Consider the following 16,673-nt stretch of genomic DNA (forward strand, 5'->3'; position numbering starts at 1 on the left):
GATCTGGGGAGGCCCAGGGGTTGCGGTTCGATAGCAACTCATGCGTTTTCGGGCAATATCATATCCCACAGAGGACGATTTACCTCCACCAGCGTCCATCTGGACGCAGGAGGCTTCGTACCGTTGGGGCTTGCAGTCCGATAATCATACGTGTGTTGACAATCCCACACCCACAAATGGCGGTTCATCTACACTCACCGTCCATCCCAACGCAGAAGGCTCCGTGCCGTTCAAGCATAGATTCAGCAGCAATAAATTGCAGAAAATAGAGGGCTTAGACGTTTTGATGCTCAAGCGCGCCGTCATGACCGTTGGTAACACATCCCCCGGAGCCGACGATGTGACATAGTTCGCAACTGCGTGGATAGTTGAGACTGCATATACTCCGTACTTGACTCTACCTGATATCAAACACACGCAGCGGAAACTCATCACGATTCCTCTCCGCCTCTTCCCAGGCACTGCCGTCCATGATGCCGTGCACGTAACATTCGCCGATGAAATAGAACCATGGCTCCTTCGCCTCTGTGCCAGCTTCTGCTCCTGATTCTGATTTATCTATCCCAGTCCTTAAGATAAAGGGGACTTTTCCACCGGCTAGCAAAACGACATGGCCACCGATCTGGGTGAGATGGGGGCCGAGTCCCAGATAGCCTTTTGCAGTGACGAAGAATGTGCGTTTAAGACAGAAGCTCCCCACTAGCACTCCAAAGTCGAAGCTACTGCCATAGGGAGCAATAGCTTGGAGCAAACTCTGGTACGAGGGTGGAAGAGATGAGAAGGAAGGATCGAATGTATGCCAGGAGGCAGCAAAATCCGCGAACAAGATTTCAGAACCCGTGTAACCTGGCCTTGCACTTATGGAACGAGGTAAGTCTGCTTGGTCGATGGGGGCAAGGCTCTGAGTAGACGAATCAGGATTGCTATCTGGAGAGCGGGATGACGGAGATACATCGTGATAGTGTATAGGCTGCGATACTGGCGTGGCTAATAAATCCGTGTCGAGCGCTTGGGGAGGATCCTCGTATTTGTCAAACCGGTCGGTATTACAGATCAGCGTCTTGAGGTATGCTTCCAAAATGTCCTCACCAGTGGGATAGGGGGTAGCCACATTTTCGACGGTGAACAGCCACAGCGCACGAACGACCTCTAGCAGCAAGTGCGTGACTACATCGTCTACTTTGTCGTAAGAATGAGGAAATTCAGTCGGGAGTACACCCGCCACCTTGTCAAAATGGATTCCCTGAATACATAGGGATTCTTCTAGTGTAGAGGGATGCACGATTACTCTTGATTGCGCCGAAGCGCGGAACCCACGCACTTGTCCGAGGATGCGTTCTGTGAATTGAGCTTCGTAAAAGTTCGGGACCCATGTTGGAAGATTGACAAAATCGAAGCAGGGGGAGTATCCGGGGCGCGTATAGAAATCGACAAGGGATATAATGTCTAGTGAGCGGTTTTGGTCGATCCATCCACGCGTGAACCTCGTATATACCTGCACCGCAGGCTTCGCGTAATCTGGACGCATGTTTGGCGGTAGATTGTTTACCTGATCCGTGTCTCCGGCCAGACTAAGCAGCGCATAGATTTTATCGCGTGTATCAGAAGCGTAGAAACCCCTCGCCAGGACCAAAACGTCTAATATTTTCAGACCCTGAAGTTTCCCAGGCGACATGATACGCTCCCACAGGGGCAAGAGAAATAACATGTGAACGCTGTCCATAGAGAGGTCGCGATATCGATAAACCGCTTGGCGTTGCCATGCACTTGCGAGCACAACAAACTCCCACTGCATTCGCCATTCTCCGTACCGGATCCACGTTGACGAGGAAGAGTAGAAAACTTCCTGTAGGACCCATATGCGTCTAAACCAAGGGAGGCTGAAAAAGTGTGATAAAGCAATAGCCATCGCTTGGTAACGAGTTCGCCATCCCTCATCGAGGTTTTCTGAAGGCCGCATCGACTCGCTCAACTTTCGCCTAAGGATTTCTACATCATGTGAATCCAGAAGCTCATCGTGTCCCAAGCCGGTCAACTGCTTAATCTCTTCTACAAGCGCGTCGACGAATGTGAGGACTTGCGGATTGAGTAGATATTTGAGGTCGGCGAGCCAGATCAGAACGCGCGCAGCGTTGTAGTATATTTCGGCCATCATAGCGACTTGTTGCGTGCGCTCTTCTGTGTCGGACTGGTTAATGCAGATAGCGTCGATCCACATAGTCCGAAAGTCATCTTCGTGTCTCAAATGTCTGAGTGCTGACTCTAGGTTTGCAGTGACTTGAAACCGCTGTTCTTTCATCCCTCTTACATGACTTTCGTCTCCATATCGCAAGGTCACGGTTCTGACATCCTCCGTGCTTCCCCAGTGGTAGGATAGACATTCGTACGGAGCAACTGGCTTCTCTTTGATTGATACTGTAACGAAGCTCAAACTAATCTCCGGCCCCTGGCTCGTCGGATGTAGCAACACATGACGTATTTCTTTTCGAGACCGGTCGAGAGGGACGTAGAAATCATAGATATTCTTGATTGGCCGAACTTGGAGCGCGTTAGTGGCCATGCTCTACTCCTGATCGCTTCAAGCCTTATCGGTTTACAGATATCTCGAAGACAGGTGAAAGCAGGCTGCAGGTTGGCTAGACGAGGACACCGACACCGGAAACGCGGAAGCTTTAGTGATATACACAGATTGGCTACGTCTTCGAAACTGTAAGACGTTTCCGAGGGTACCGGGAATTAAGACAACGGGGATGGCTGCCGGTACATGTAGGGACAGTTTCTGCCTCACCGTGGCCTGGCCTGCCACTGCCTCATCCCCTTTTCTCCTGCGCTGAATATCGAAAGGATGCGAACTCGGGCGGCGATCCACTTGATGGGAAACAGCACCAGTCGATATAAGTCCACTCACACTAGATGATATGCGTAGATAAGCCAGAAGCAGAGTATAGATGGCAGGAAACTGGAGCCACCGCAGAGGTGAGACGAGGTCACATGCGACAGGAGACAACAGCATGGCACCCCGAGGCTGAGACTTCCCCGCAGTCTCATCGAAGCCCGTAGAAGGTCCTCTCCACATCCCGAAAGCCACGCATCTTCAACGGACGGAAAAGATAATTATCACCAACCAAGAGCCGATCTTGCTTTCCCGCCGGGCGGCGAAGACGGACTTCACACCTCCATGTGGTGTCGTCTGGGAACCTTCTGCTTCTTTTAAAGCAGTAGAGCCAGCGCAGAGACGCATTCTCTGCAGCTCAGCTGTCAGGAGTAGGACCAGGCCTGTTTTGGGGGTTATGGCGCCTGCCTACCACACGAAGCTGAACGGCTAAAGATTTGATATCACCTCTTACCCGGCTTCGAATTGTTGGCTGCTCGCGGCTAATCCCGCGTAAGGAAACCCCACAGCTGTTCAGCCGGTCCATTATTGGATAATATAAGAGCTATCACTTATGTTCTCGAGGTTCGGTTGTATGATAGGCAGTCCTACCGCCTAGATATCCTCGATACTCGAGGCTGGCTCTTCGTAACGAGAGCTGAACGCCTATACTATACTAAAAGAATATCCTATCATAAACATAGAAAGGAGGATACCGTTCTTTAGTAATTAGAGGCTGAGCAACCTAAAACATGTTGAGGAGAAGTGATTAAAGAGTCGTCTAGAGTTCGACCCTCTAGCCCTTCCAGCGTCTAGCCATAAGATACCTTTGTCTTTTGACGGGCTTGACCTGTTGCGGAAAACAAAAGATCACCATAGATAACAAATAACTACCTGCTGGATCTTGCTTCCCCGCCCCTTGCGGCGTGTTTAGCTTCAGCCTCTCCAGCTACAAAGGCCGATTTCCGCACGTTCTCCTCTGCGTGTCCTGAACCTGGCTATGCTCTGCATTCCGGCGACGGTCCAGCGTTAAAGAGTGTCATGCGTCTGTGTAACCACTCGTCGTTATGCTCGTCGTTCTTGGGCGAACTCCAGTCTGGGACCCATGTTGGGATTTGCGAAGCCTCGATTTTCCTCTGAGCTGTTACCAATAAGTCCAAGATTTTGAAATGCGTGATTAAGATCATTGCTGTCTGGATATAGACTTCGGATAACGTTTTGGAGTAGTCTGGAACAACGGGCAATTGGTTAAGAAGATGCTGCATGAGGCCAAGAAGGGCATAGACCTTATCACGCCCATTCGAAGGCATCCCGCAGTCTCGTCAGCTGGAGCAGCTCACGGAGCCGTACTGCCTGCGGCTCGGCGGAAAGCTCGTGCTGGTGACGAATGTTTTCCAGATATGCCATGTGATTTCCAAAGGAGGTCAAAATCTCCTCCTGCTTTGCTGAAAGCCTGTCGAAGAACTGCCGACAACATCGTTCAAAGTGTATTGGCACCATCGAATCGGACCGCTCGATTATGTCTAAGGGAGTTGTGATCTCCCCGTAAGTAACAGTAGCCTATTCTGGCAACATGGACGGATTCAACCTTACTGGTTGTTGCCGCGCTACAAAGTCAATAATTCTCTCTCTCTCTTGATCGCCCCTCTCCAAGCCAGATTGTGCGGGGCGGATCTGTCCAGCTTGCTTGCTCTGCTTCAGATATCGTATCCAGAACCGGACTCTCGCCGAGGTAGATCTGAACTTCGGCGGTCTTTGAGTAGATATCCTGCATAATGCTAACTTGATGGATCCTCTCTTCCACGTCTTTCTGGTTGATGCAGATCGCAACTATCCAGATCGTCCGCGTTCGAGATGCTGACCTCAGTCGTCGAAGAGCGGAGCGCAGGTTTGTAGTAGCCTGGAAGACATGGCCGTTCAACTCAATTGGAACCGTGTCCTGCAGATCACCCCATACGTACGACAGAGCTTCGTAGACGGGATTTTTGTTTAATGGGACGACGCTGAGCTCGTAGGAGATCCCATCAGACCAACGGCCTGGGAGTAATAAGGCAACGCGGATTTCGCGACGTTCGACGCTGAGCGGCGTGTAAACACCGTGGGAGCTCAGAGCTTCGGACTCGTCTTGCTGCTCCTGAGATACGTCTTGCAACCTTCGCAACCATGCTCGCTGTGGAAACAGCAGCTTGAGGCAGATAGCTTAAGAAGGATTTGATTGCCTGAGGATGTGATGCTACCAGGCTTTAGTATGTTCCGCATTATAGCTTCTGTCTATACACTCAAAAAACCATTCATCTGTATCATCGGGAGGCTAGAAGCGGGAGGGACTTCTCTCCCCATGGTGGAAGTCTTGAGTGGCAGACATCAGCTTGGAAGAAAGTTCAGCTGGACGGAAGAGGCTGAGCGAATTGGCATGCACGTGACTCCAACCTCTTGGATCAATGGGTGTTCCTGTAACCATTTCAACAATCGATCTGTACGCATTCTCAAGTATCACAAATTGGAAATGATATATGACGTCATGAGGATTCCGGATTCTGTGAGGACTGAATTGGCGGAGGGATGCAGTTCCTGAGCGGGACTTATCAATAGCTCTAGCTCTATTACTTTCATTAGTATTGGTCTCTTGTAAGCTATCGACTCAGTCACCATACACATAGTCCACATGCTGTACACTACACCACCCTGAGGTGGGGATTAAGTATCTGTCCATTACTCTGCCGCTACCGCGTCTCCGCCTCTCCGAATGTGGACACGCCGCCATGAGACTACAGTACAGCTCCACATAACATACACACCACAGACTTTAGGCTGGTGCTCCTGAACGGTATCTCCCTCCTGGTCCGCTTGCTTCCCCTTCTTTCCGCTATGCTGGAACGATCCAGCTGGCTAATAGCGGAATGTGAATGATGAGATCTAGATGATATCAAAACAGAAAAAAAGCCAGGAAAGCACAACAGAAAATGACCTTAGTAAGAACTCGAACGGACAAACGGCGGACGTAAACGAGAGAAGAAAAGTGCTGTTTGCGTAGACGAACGATCCAGCCACAAGTTATTCACACAGAAATGCAGAGCACAACCAGCAGCCAACCCGTGCAACAGTGCAACCAGCAAGATCCAAACCAACGACAACCTAGATGTAAGAACACAGAATAAGAAAAGTGAGAGTACTCAACAAAAGCCCTAGCAGCAACAGCTCCGACAGCTAGTGACCGCATCCTAACACCCTATTGCCCACCCACCTCCTCCTCCGCCCATCCCGGCAACCCCCCACCAAGTCCCGCATGCCCAGCATGCCCATCAATCCCACTAAGCCCACCAAATCCCCCCAAGCCCGCCCCCAAGCCCCCAAACGCACCTCCATGCATTGGCTGCGTAAACGGACCCTGGCTAAAAACCGGCAAGCTCACAGCCCGGGCATGCTGCGCACGGGCGTTGAGGTTTGAAGGGGCGAGAAGGCCGCCGATTGTTGTGGCGGCTGAGATGTTGTTGTTGGAGAGCGAGGCCGAGAGGGAGGAGCCGTTTATGAGGCTGAAAGACGAACTAGGGCCGTGGGTTGGATGGGATGGGTAGGATGGCGCAGATGTAGTGGCGTCGGCCGCGTAGAAGGCTGCCTGGGGGGAGGGATTTGCGAAGGAGGTGGAGTGGTGCTGCTGGTGGTGGGATTGCTGCGGTTGCTGGGACAGGCCATAAGAGGTGCCATCTGGCTGCTGCTGCTGGCTCTGAGCTTGCTGTAGGTACATCATCAGTGGGTTGTTGCCGCCGTTGTTGAGGATGTTGGACGGCATCGGCGCGGCCATTGATTGAAATGGGCCGCTGGAACTGCTGCCCGTGGAGCCTGGCGCACCGGTGTTGCTTGGCGACACGGAACTCTGGCGGTAGCTATTCGGGTGCAGGCCGTTTGTTGGAGGCGGAGAAGTAGTGCCGTCCTGCATGTTGGCCTGTCGCTGCTGATGCTGGTGCTGCATGTTATTGGTCTGGCGAGGCGCGTTGCCGCAGCGGTCCTTGCCGAAGTTGACCTTAAACCGCTTGTACTCTTCCCTGCCGCGCACGGCTTCGATTGCCTTAATGGCGTTGGCGATGTTGGTGAAGTTGACAAAGGCGCAGCTCTTCTCGCGGAGAGTGTTTACCAGCTCGATCTCGCCGTACTCGGAGAAGTCCTGCCGGAGCCGGTCCTCGCTCCAGGACTCGTCGAGGTTGCCGATGTACACGTTTCGCGAGGCGCCGCCGCTGACGGCCAGTGCAATCGCGGGGGGAAGCGCGCCAGAGTGCTTGCCCCAGCCAATCTTTAGCCGGCGGTTGTGGATCATCAGTCCCTGGAGGTTGCTTAGAGCATAGAAAGACGCGGCCGATGTCGGGTCAATGAATGTCACGAAGCAGATGTGCTTGTCTGGAATGTACCGAATGTGGTGCAACAGACCGCCTCTTACAACGTTACAGATCTCCTCGATGGTAGTCTCCGGATGAATGTTGCCGAGATACACGGTCCTGTTTCCAAGATTATTGACGCCACCAGCTGAGGTAGCTACGGCGGCTGCGGCAACTGATTGCTGAGCTAGCGCGTTTGAGATCAAGTCTCTGTCCGCACCATTCAGCACATGCGCATAACCCGGCGCAATGCCAAGGTACTGCGCAGCGTTCTGCTGCTGGGTCTTCGAGACGTATGCGCACCGGTCCTTGCCGTAGTAGACACGACGCGGCGCTTGCCATTTCGGCTCCTGAGGAAGTTGCGCGACAGCTTTCATGGCGTTGCTGATTGATAGGAAATGGACGAACCCAATCGCCTTCTCCCTTACAATCTTGACTGTATCGATAGGACCGAATTTGCCTAGGTCTTCTCGGAGTTCCTCTTCCGTCACGTCTTCCGAAAGGTTCCCAAGGTAAACGTTGCGCGACGCGCCCGACTGCTGTACTGCGAGAGCGACTGATGTCGGTACCTGCGAGGGCTTGCCCCACCCAATCTTGATGTCTTGACCTCTAACCGCCAGCTTCTTGAGGATAGCATCGGAATGAAAGTGGGTAGCAGAGCTGCTATCAAGGAAAGAGATGAACGCGCAGTTCTTGTCCGGTAGTAAACGGACAGATTCAATCTGGCCGCTGCGCACGTGACCGAGGATTTCTTCGGCTGAGGTCTCAGGAGGGATGTTGCCGAGGTATACGGTTCGGCTTGTACCAGAGACCAAGCCTGGCGCCATGTGCATAGCACCACCGAGACCACCCAAGGTCTGGCCTGCCAGGCTGCCGAAAGTTCCTGTCGGAGACTGGGGACCACCGAAGAAGCTAGTTGCATTCATGCCCTGATGCGAGAGCATATTGTGATATAGCTGAGGAGATAGCGGCTGATGCTGCTGGATCGGGCTGCCCATTGAGGTCTGCTGGTTCTGTTGCTGGTTTGACGTGTTTTGTTGGCCAAAGCTGGAGAAGCTCTGGAACTGGGGAGAAGCAAACGTGTTTGGCGAACCAGGCTGAAATGGACTGCCCAATAGCAGCTGAGAGGGAAGCAGCGGTGTAAAGTTCATGTTGAAAGCGGTTCCTGGTGTCTGTATCTCGCCTGCATTTTGCATACTCTGGCCAAGTCTGCCTGTGTTGATGTTCGGAACATTGCCTCGCTGCGGGTGTCTGTCCCCATAGCCGCCAATTGAGCCTTGTGTCTGATGAAAGCCGCCGTGGGAGAAGCCGCCGTGTTCGCCGTTGATTGATGGCTTTTGATGATTTGAAACGAAACGGCCAGCGCCGGGCCCGCTCGGAATTGAGTCTGAGTATTGCATACCGAGAAGGTGTGGTGGCAGGACTATGTTGTCCCGCGCGATTTGCGATAATACAGCCGTGGTGATGGCTCAAGAGCGTCCGGTACGGGAGGACCGGACAGGAATTACTAGGGTGTGATTAAAGCGATAAAATGCCTCTCGGCTGGTATAGACAACGAAGGGATATCGTGGAACGAATGGTTCAGAGTCGCTGCTGTTGGCAGCAATTAGCATTCTTTACCTGTAGGAATGCGATACAGACAGCAGGCGTTCGAACTTACCAGGACCAATGAAGGGGCTCCCGGAGCAAGCCAAGCTCCTGAAATTACAAAAAAGGCACTCTCGAAGCTCCTCCGAATTATTCTTCCTGACAGATGCGAACACAGCGAAAGTTGATCCAAGGCCCAGTGAATCCAAACAGCAGGTTGCAAAATTTTGTACTACGTACTGCTGAGCGGGTAGAGCTCGAGAACAAGATGAACAATCGAATCACGATGGGGTATCTCAAGGGTCGAAAGCGAAGGCAGTTATTCTGATGATCTGCAACGAGCTTGAAACGAGGCTTGTCTCGAATGATAGGCGAGTCGGTACAGCTGTGCTAATGAGCGAAGGGTGCAAACGAATGTAGAACTAAACGCGCTGTCTCTAGCGGCAACGGCAGAGGCAGACCAAAGTTAATAGAGAATGTCGAGGGAGGAAGAAGTAGAAAGGTGGAGCTCGATGCAGGAACGAGTGATGGAGGAGGGTACCTATGGCGCATATGTATGACCGAAGGCGCGCAGAGACAGGAGGTTGGTGGACGGGCTTCTCGAAATGACGTTGCTAAAAGGGGTTAGACCTCCCGCGGGCTATGAGCATCGGGATCCCTGGGCCCTAGGACCTGCAGGGAACCTGAAGAGCCCTGGAGAACTCTGAAGATGCCCTGGAGAGCCTCAACCTCGACAAGCTGGATATGAGCGACGAGCAGCTGACGACTAGAATGAAGCAGTGTTGTTCTCTGTTGCGTTGTACGGAAAGAGAGACATTGAGAGGGGACGAACAACATAGATAGGATCGTGACATGCTACACCTCTGCCAGCTGATCTCCAATGCCTGTGCCTGGCGTGCCTGGCGCTACTAGAGTCGCCGGCTATTGAGCTGCACGGGCCTAAGGCGGGACCACATCATCCTGTGTTGTGGAACGGTGCCTGACGCGAGCGGCTCGGACGAGCGACAAAGCGCTGATTGCAATCTCCTCAGTCTGCTGGAGCGTCATCGGCCCTGCCGCTCGCTGTTGTTTGCCCGTGTTCGAGAAGCCGAAGTCAGCAGCCAGCCGAGCAGCCGATCAACGGTCAGACTAGAAGTCTCGAGGTCACGTGCACGCGTCCAGATCTTCCCACCCAAGCTCTGCTCCGAGAGAGGTGCGAAGTTGCGTTTGACAACTGAGTGGTCGATTGTTTGCAGCGGCAGTAAGAGACCTTGCGCTCGCGGTGCTCGTTGGCTTTACCGATGCATCAATGGCAGAACTGTACCCGTCGATAACACAGTGCGCCATCGTGGCTGCTGCCCTCAAGATCCTGTTGTTCCCGGCGTAGTATGCTTGGACCCTGCTGAAATATGACATTCATAAAGGTACTAAAAAGAATCTGACAGTAAATCCACGGACTTCGAGGTGCACCGGAATTGGCTAGCCATCACGCACTCCCTGCCTGTCAAGCAGTGGTACTATGAGGTACTTTCTTCCGCAATGTTCAGCTTCGTCTGACTAACTTGGATCAGAAAACTTCCGAATGGACTCTTGACTATCCGCCGTTTTTCGCGTACTTTGAATGGATCTTGTCTCAGGCAGCCGCTCTTGTCGAGCCTGAACTTCTCCAAGTCAATAACCTGAACTATGACAGCTGGCGCACCGTGTACTTCCAGAGGACGACAGTCATTGTCACAGAACTTGTGCTCATCTATGCCTTGCATCTGTAACTTCACTCAGTCAGTCACCTGTGATGTTGAACTGACCGGAGCATGGCAGATATGTCAAGAGCTCAGAATCAAGAATGACCGCCCACGCAGCGGCGTTGTTCATCCTCTTGTCGCCCGGTCTTCTAATAATTGACCACATCCACTTCCAGTACAACGGCTTCCTGTACGGCATCCTGATTTGGTCGCTCGTCCTCGCCCGGAACAGGTCAACCTTGCTGTATAGCGGACTGCTCTTTGCAGCGCTGCTATGTCTGAAGCATATATACCTTTACTTGGCCCCGGCGTACTTCGTCTTCTTGCTCAGAGCGTACTGTCTGAGGCCGAATTCAATCTTCCGAATCCGATTTAGTAATGCATTTAAGCTAGGAGCGGGCATTATCGGCATCTTCGCTGCAGCGTTCGGCCCTTTCGTATACTGGAACCAGGTGCCGCAACTGCTCAGTCGGCTCTTCCCGTTTTCGAGAGGATTATGTCACGCGTATTGGGCGCCCAATGTGTGGGCGATGTACTCCTTCACAGACAGGGTTCTCATATACTGTAAGCCAACCACAATCCAGCCTTGACTTGGGTTCTCTGACAGACGGCAGTGGCGCCATACCTTGGGCTTCCTGTCAATAGCGCTGCAGTTACCAGCGTGACCAGAGGTCTAGTCGGAGACACCGCTTTTGCGGTACTGCCGGATGTTTCCCCACGAGCTACCTTTATCCTGACCTTGTTCTTCCAAGCGGTGAGTGATTTACCAAGGCACAGTTCGATGGCTTCTGACCTTGCCCAGATTAGCCTCGCCAAGCTCTTTGTGGAGCCTACGTGGGAGACTTTCGTCGGCGCAGTCACCCTCTGCGGCTACGCGTCGTTTCTCTTCGGCTGGCACGTCCACGAAAAGGCCATCCTGCTCGTCATTGTTCCTTTCAGCCTGCTGGCTCTCAAAGACCGTCGCTATCTCGGCGCTTTCCGCCCATTGGCTGTGGCCGGTCACGTGTCTCTCTTCCCGCTCCTTTTTACCGTGGCGGAGTTTCCGGTCAAGACAGTGTACACCGTCTTCTGGCTCGTCTTGTTCCTTCTGGCTTTTGACAGACTGGCTCCAGCGTAAGTTGTGTCCGCGGCCGATACTCATTGCAAATCATTGACGTCTGTGTAGTTCACCCCATCCCAGGATCTTCCTATTTGACCGCTTCTCTCTGCTATATATCGCTGTTGCCATTCCGTTGATTGTGTACTGCTCGCTCGTGCATCAGCTGGTTTTCAAGGATAAGTATGAGTTCCTGCCTCTGATGTTCACCAGTTCCTACTCTGCGATAGGGATAGTTGGCAGTTGGATTGGATTTCATGTAGTGTACTTTTCTTCTTAGGCATGTTATCTTAAACCAAGACACTTCACTTGCTAGCAGTAGCATTATGTCGGCGGGTCATGTCACTTTCAAGCGCTCAGAGCGGGATGTTGAAAAGTTCAGACGATATAGATGAAGATGTAGTAGTATAACAGAGTAAAACAGAAGCAAAGTCCTACACTTCACATCCAGCACCTTCCTTGCTGTATAGTATCACATCGGCCTGCTGCAGCTTTAGTGCGGCTTATAACTCATTGATCAGAGCAGTTTCAGAGACAGAAGGAGGCGGGTTGAGATGAGGTGAAGAAGGGATAAGGCGGTGTGTGTGGCTTCAAGCCGGTTTGAGATTTCCAATATGCAGATTCTGTCCCCAACGGCGTACCACAAGATTCTGCTCGTCCGCGCGATCAGAATGAGTATAAACACGTTGGCAGCGCTCCAGCAATCGGTGGGTACGTCGCAGCAAGAAGTTTGCCCATGTTGGTGTTGGTGGGTAGGCACGGTTTGACGGGAGCCAAGGATCAGCCACCGCGCATGACATGGGTGCTCTGATCCGCCGCATATCCACACCAGTGTTCTTGTTAACCCTCTTTCGTCGCATTACCCCTTCCGCGCTGCTTTCGACAACCTTCACCTCCGACCCACCCGCCATCACCACCAGGACCGCCATCCGTCCCCCCGACACGTCCAGACACGCGTCTAGTAGCCAGACGCGTAAAGTGCTTGTATATCAGATTTATTTCCGAGCTGGGAGCCGCAAACCCTACGGAGCTGTCGTCACTTGTTGAGGTGCGCTCTGTGAGCGCGAGGCGAGCTAGCTGAGCTCTGGGCGACCATCCAACATCCATTTAGACCTCAATACACCTTCATAAGCCTGGCATAAAGTCTTAAAGAAATATAGTCCCGGCGAGCATCTCGTAGGGCTGACTGCGCCGGCACGCCTCAGAACCCGCCATTGGAGCTTGAAGGACACATCAAGTCGACCGCAGCCGCAGCCATGGTACATCCATCTGTACCCTCCATATCTGGCGGACCTCTGCTAACACTCAATAGGTACTGATCAAGCGCAAACCCGTCCAATATGTCCCGCCGCCGCCTATCCTAGACAACAATGCAGAGGTGTGTGGGATTTGCGGTATCTCTGGAGTACAGCTGGCTCACTTCGTACACTAGGTCTGGGTCATGCAAGAGACGGGCGAGGTGTTCCTGGACTACGAGAGCTATCTCGATCGGTACGCTGGCCTCCCTCTGACTCCGAGACGACGTCCGCAAACGCTAACCAAGGACAGGCGGGACTATTACAAGCAGGTAAGCCAGATATACATCGCGAACACCGCTATATCACGTTGGGGGTTGTCGTTTACCAGGGTTCAGAGGAAGTTCACGTGCGAGATTACCGGCCACTCCGGCCTGACGTTCTTCCAAGCCAGGGACAGCGAGGTACGGTCCAGCGGACCATTCGTCAGATTGGATCAATGCTGACTTGGAACAGACACAGGGTTCTAAGGCGCTACAGAGCACCTTCCCGGAAGCTCTACGAGACCCTGTGCTACGAAGGGTACAGTTCTCGCCGATATCTCGGATTGACGATCTTGGTAAGCGAGTTACCACACACTCGGGTCAACGAAAGCTAATGTATCTGCCGTGATTAGTCACTACGGTGTATGAAGTAAGCTAGCTGCCAGACCGGCCCCCAAGACGAGTCGGTGTCTAATTGCCTGCAGGAGTTCAAGGAAAATTTCAGCCCAGGCGAGCATGTCATTGTGCTAATGGAGAACGGCGACAGACTGGAAGGAATTGTTCGGAGCCGGACCGATTTTGGTGCACGCATGCAGCCTGACGGCACCAGGAGCGAACAATATTCAAAGTATCTCGTGGGCGTAGAAGCTTTACCCGGGCAGCCGAACGAGATGTATCTGTTGAAGGACCAGATCACGCGGGATCGAAAGGTCTTCACCAAGCAGACTCTGCGCGCTTTCCTCAGAGCAAACATCCTAAGAGAACCGTGGCAAGGCGCGCCTTGGTTGGTGAGAGAGGATGTGGCACAAGAACTTAAGATTCCCATGGACATACCCCCGCATCTCAAGCATGAGGCAGTCATCGCGCAGAAGAAAGCGAAGAATCCGGAGTCGGGAGGAACCTTCTTCAACTTTCTAACAAGCCAGCGGGGAATAGCTTTGACAGACCTCGGCCGGCCAATGTTTGGCGGCTACGGACATCAGCTGTCGCAACAGGATATCAATAGACAGCTTGAGGAGGGACATTACATGTACCTGGATGGACGCAATCCCGTGTTCGCAACGGCACCAGTACCTAACTCCCTCAACAACGCGCCATACGCCAGCCATTTTCACAAGTTGCCCATGCTCCACCCTGGTCCCATTAGAGGACCACCACCTAGACCCCCAGCACCACCACCGCCACCGCCAATCAAGTACCCTATCGACGACCTAGACATTCAACCTCGCCGGAACGGGCTCCAGAGACCACCACTGAAATTTCTTGTGGACGATCCTCCCACGTCTGCGATAGGGAACGGAACTCAGACCGCTACGCATAGCACGGGTATCCTCATGCAATCGATGGTATCGTTGCTGGAAATTTGGAACACCTTGAATGTTCATGCAGAGGTCTTTATTCTCGACTCCTTCACGTTTGATGACTTTATGGATGCCATGCGTTGTCAATCCGAGGAGCTAGAATGCGAACTATTCGTGGAGATGCACTGTGCAGTCCTCAAGCAATTGGTCAGTGCCGATGGTCAGATCCAGGTATCACTTCCCGACCTCGAGGAGGAAGAGGAGGAATCGGAGGAAGACATAAGCACTCTCTCGACGCCGCTACCTGAAGTGGTTCCCAAGATTGAGAAGAGGACCACGCGAAGCAGTCTGGCCAAGTCTGAAGCTGAAGCACTCAAGCAGCCAAGCCCAGCCGTGTCCGATCATAAGACCTCACATCGAGCCGCAGAAATGCTAGCCGATTACGGCTGGGTCGAGAGGCTTGCAGCGCGTGACTTCAAGGACGGTGGCTGGCAGGTCGTCATGGTCGGACTGCTTCGACAGATCTCGCTAGAACCTCACCACAAGGACATCTGCGACAAGATTCTGGCGCAACTGGCCCCAGATGATGAGGAGCCTACGCAAGAGACCGCACGTCGTCAATACAACAAATTGGACATCAATGATCGTCTTGCCGCACTTGAGATCGCCGTCATGCTTGCCACCCGAACAAAAGCCATTCGAGAATACCTCGAGGTGTGCAGTGCTAACATGACCACGCTCAGGAAGGAGAAGATCGAGTGGCAACGGAAGAGGAAGCCACTGTGAGTATCCCATGATACATTGCTCGCTTCACAACTGACATTGAACAGGGTCCAAGAACTGCAAGAGCTCGACGAGCAGCGGAAAATGCTACTACCCGACAACATGCCCGGCTCACCGCTGCAAGAAGTGAGCGAAATCCTCGACACGTCCATGACCGGCATCGAAGACAGCGACAAAGACTCCTCAGCCTCACCTCCCGTCCGCGTCCTCCGGCGCTCCACGGACCGCGCCCACGACCGCAAGCGCAAGCGCGACGAAGAAGCGGCGCGCAAAGCGCAAGAAAAAGCCGACAAAGCCGCCGCAGCAACCTCAAAGCAATCAGCCCAATTCAAGAAAATCCTGCGCGACATCGAGAAGAAGAAAGAAGCGATCCGTGAGTGCGAGGACAAGATCCTGGACTTCGACAATGAGCTCCGTGAGGAAAACTGCCAGCGCACCAAGTGCCTCGGCCGCGACCGCTTCTGCAACCGCTACTACTGGTTCGAGCGTAACGGGATGCCGTTCGCGGGGATGCCGCAAAGCTCGACCGCCGGATATGGCTACGCGAACGGAAGGCTGTGGGTTCAGGGCCCTGACGACTCCGAGCGCAGCGGTTTCATCGACCGTGAGGAGCCTGCGTGGACGGAGTACCGCAACGCGTTCGGGATGACAGTCCCCGAGCGCCGGCTAGAGGAAGAGGGACCTATCCAGCTCTACAACGCGAACTCCTGGGGATACATCGATGATCCGGACGCCGTGGACGCGCTGATCGGCTGGCTGGATGACCGCGGCATCCGCGAGCGGAATCTGAGGAAGGAGCTCCAGATCTGGCGCGCGCCGATCGTGGAATATATGCAGAAGATGAAGGCGCACAATGAGGCGGTGGGAGAGAAGAAGCGCGAGGCGGAAGAGGGGGGAGCGGGTGTTCAGACGAGGCATAAGAAGCATGTGGACCCGAAGACGCTGCATCCGTGCTTAGCGTGGAAAAATAGTCGTGCGGAGGGACAGCTTGGGCATAAGCATGCGGAGCAGCCGAAGCCGAGAAAGCTGAAGAAGGCGAGTGAGCGGAGTTTGAAGGTGCCGCTGGGACGGTCGGGGAAGCCGCTCACGAGGCAGGGGACGCAGTACGGCAAGCGCTGAAGGAGGCTCGTTTGCTCTCGTTGCAAGAGACTCTCTTGACTATTGGCCCCCTCCCTGTAAAGCGGATCTTGAGCAACTACGATTTGGCATTTACGGCGGAACGACTGATGATACACGATGACGAGCACTGGCTGGCGCATTAGGGCGGGCGGGTATTTGGGATTCTCTGCGGACTTGAAAGAGCTCTCTCTTGGCTACCGGTTCTAGCTCGGATCGTGCTTTGCATAGCTTGGGGTTTGGCTGTTCTGTCTGCATAACGATGGCGTCCGTTTCTTGTTACGATACAGGACACAGTGTCCTCGAGGTGCCCAAAACTGGCCCCTTGT

At 53.3% G+C, this 16,673-nt stretch overlaps 3 protein-coding genes across 3 annotated transcripts; 1 reads left to right on the top strand and 2 right to left on the bottom strand.

The window, feature by feature from the left end:
• Nucleotides 1-397: 397 nt before the first annotated feature.
• W97_03688 (uncharacterized protein) lies at nt 398-2,299 on the bottom strand (the record flags this gene model as incomplete). Its single annotated transcript, XM_007781584.1, has 1 exon — nt 398-2,299. The coding sequence occupies one exon, from the start codon at nt 2,297-2,299 to the stop codon at nt 398-400; it is 1,902 nt and encodes a 633-aa protein (XP_007779774.1).
• Nucleotides 2,300-6,101: 3,802 nt separating this feature from the next.
• W97_03689 (uncharacterized protein) lies at nt 6,102-8,642 on the bottom strand (the record flags this gene model as incomplete). The annotated part of the gene is made up of 1 exon (XM_007781585.1): nt 6,102-8,642. The coding sequence occupies one exon, from the start codon at nt 8,640-8,642 to the stop codon at nt 6,102-6,104; it is 2,541 nt and encodes an 846-aa protein (XP_007779775.1).
• Nucleotides 8,643-10,117: 1,475 nt separating this feature from the next.
• Nucleotides 10,118-16,347, top strand: W97_03690 (uncharacterized protein; the record flags this gene model as incomplete). Its single annotated transcript, XM_007781586.1, has 15 exons — nt 10,118-10,194; nt 10,254-10,332; nt 10,380-10,573; nt 10,627-11,114; nt 11,165-11,304; nt 11,353-11,663; nt 11,716-11,881; nt 12,852-12,905; nt 12,959-13,024; nt 13,079-13,137; nt 13,195-13,213; nt 13,280-13,345; nt 13,398-13,500; nt 13,604-15,227; nt 15,276-16,347. 15 exons carry the CDS (start codon nt 10,118-10,120, stop codon nt 16,345-16,347), a joined length of 4,518 nt encoding a protein of 1,505 aa, XP_007779776.1.
• Between the last annotated feature and the right edge of the window lie 326 nt (nt 16,348-16,673).

Source organism: Coniosporium apollinis (genome assembly GCF_000281105.1).
Source record: "Coniosporium apollinis CBS 100218 chromosome Unknown supercont1.15, whole genome shotgun sequence".
NCBI classification, from domain to species: Eukaryota; Fungi; Ascomycota; class Dothideomycetes; genus Coniosporium; species Coniosporium apollinis.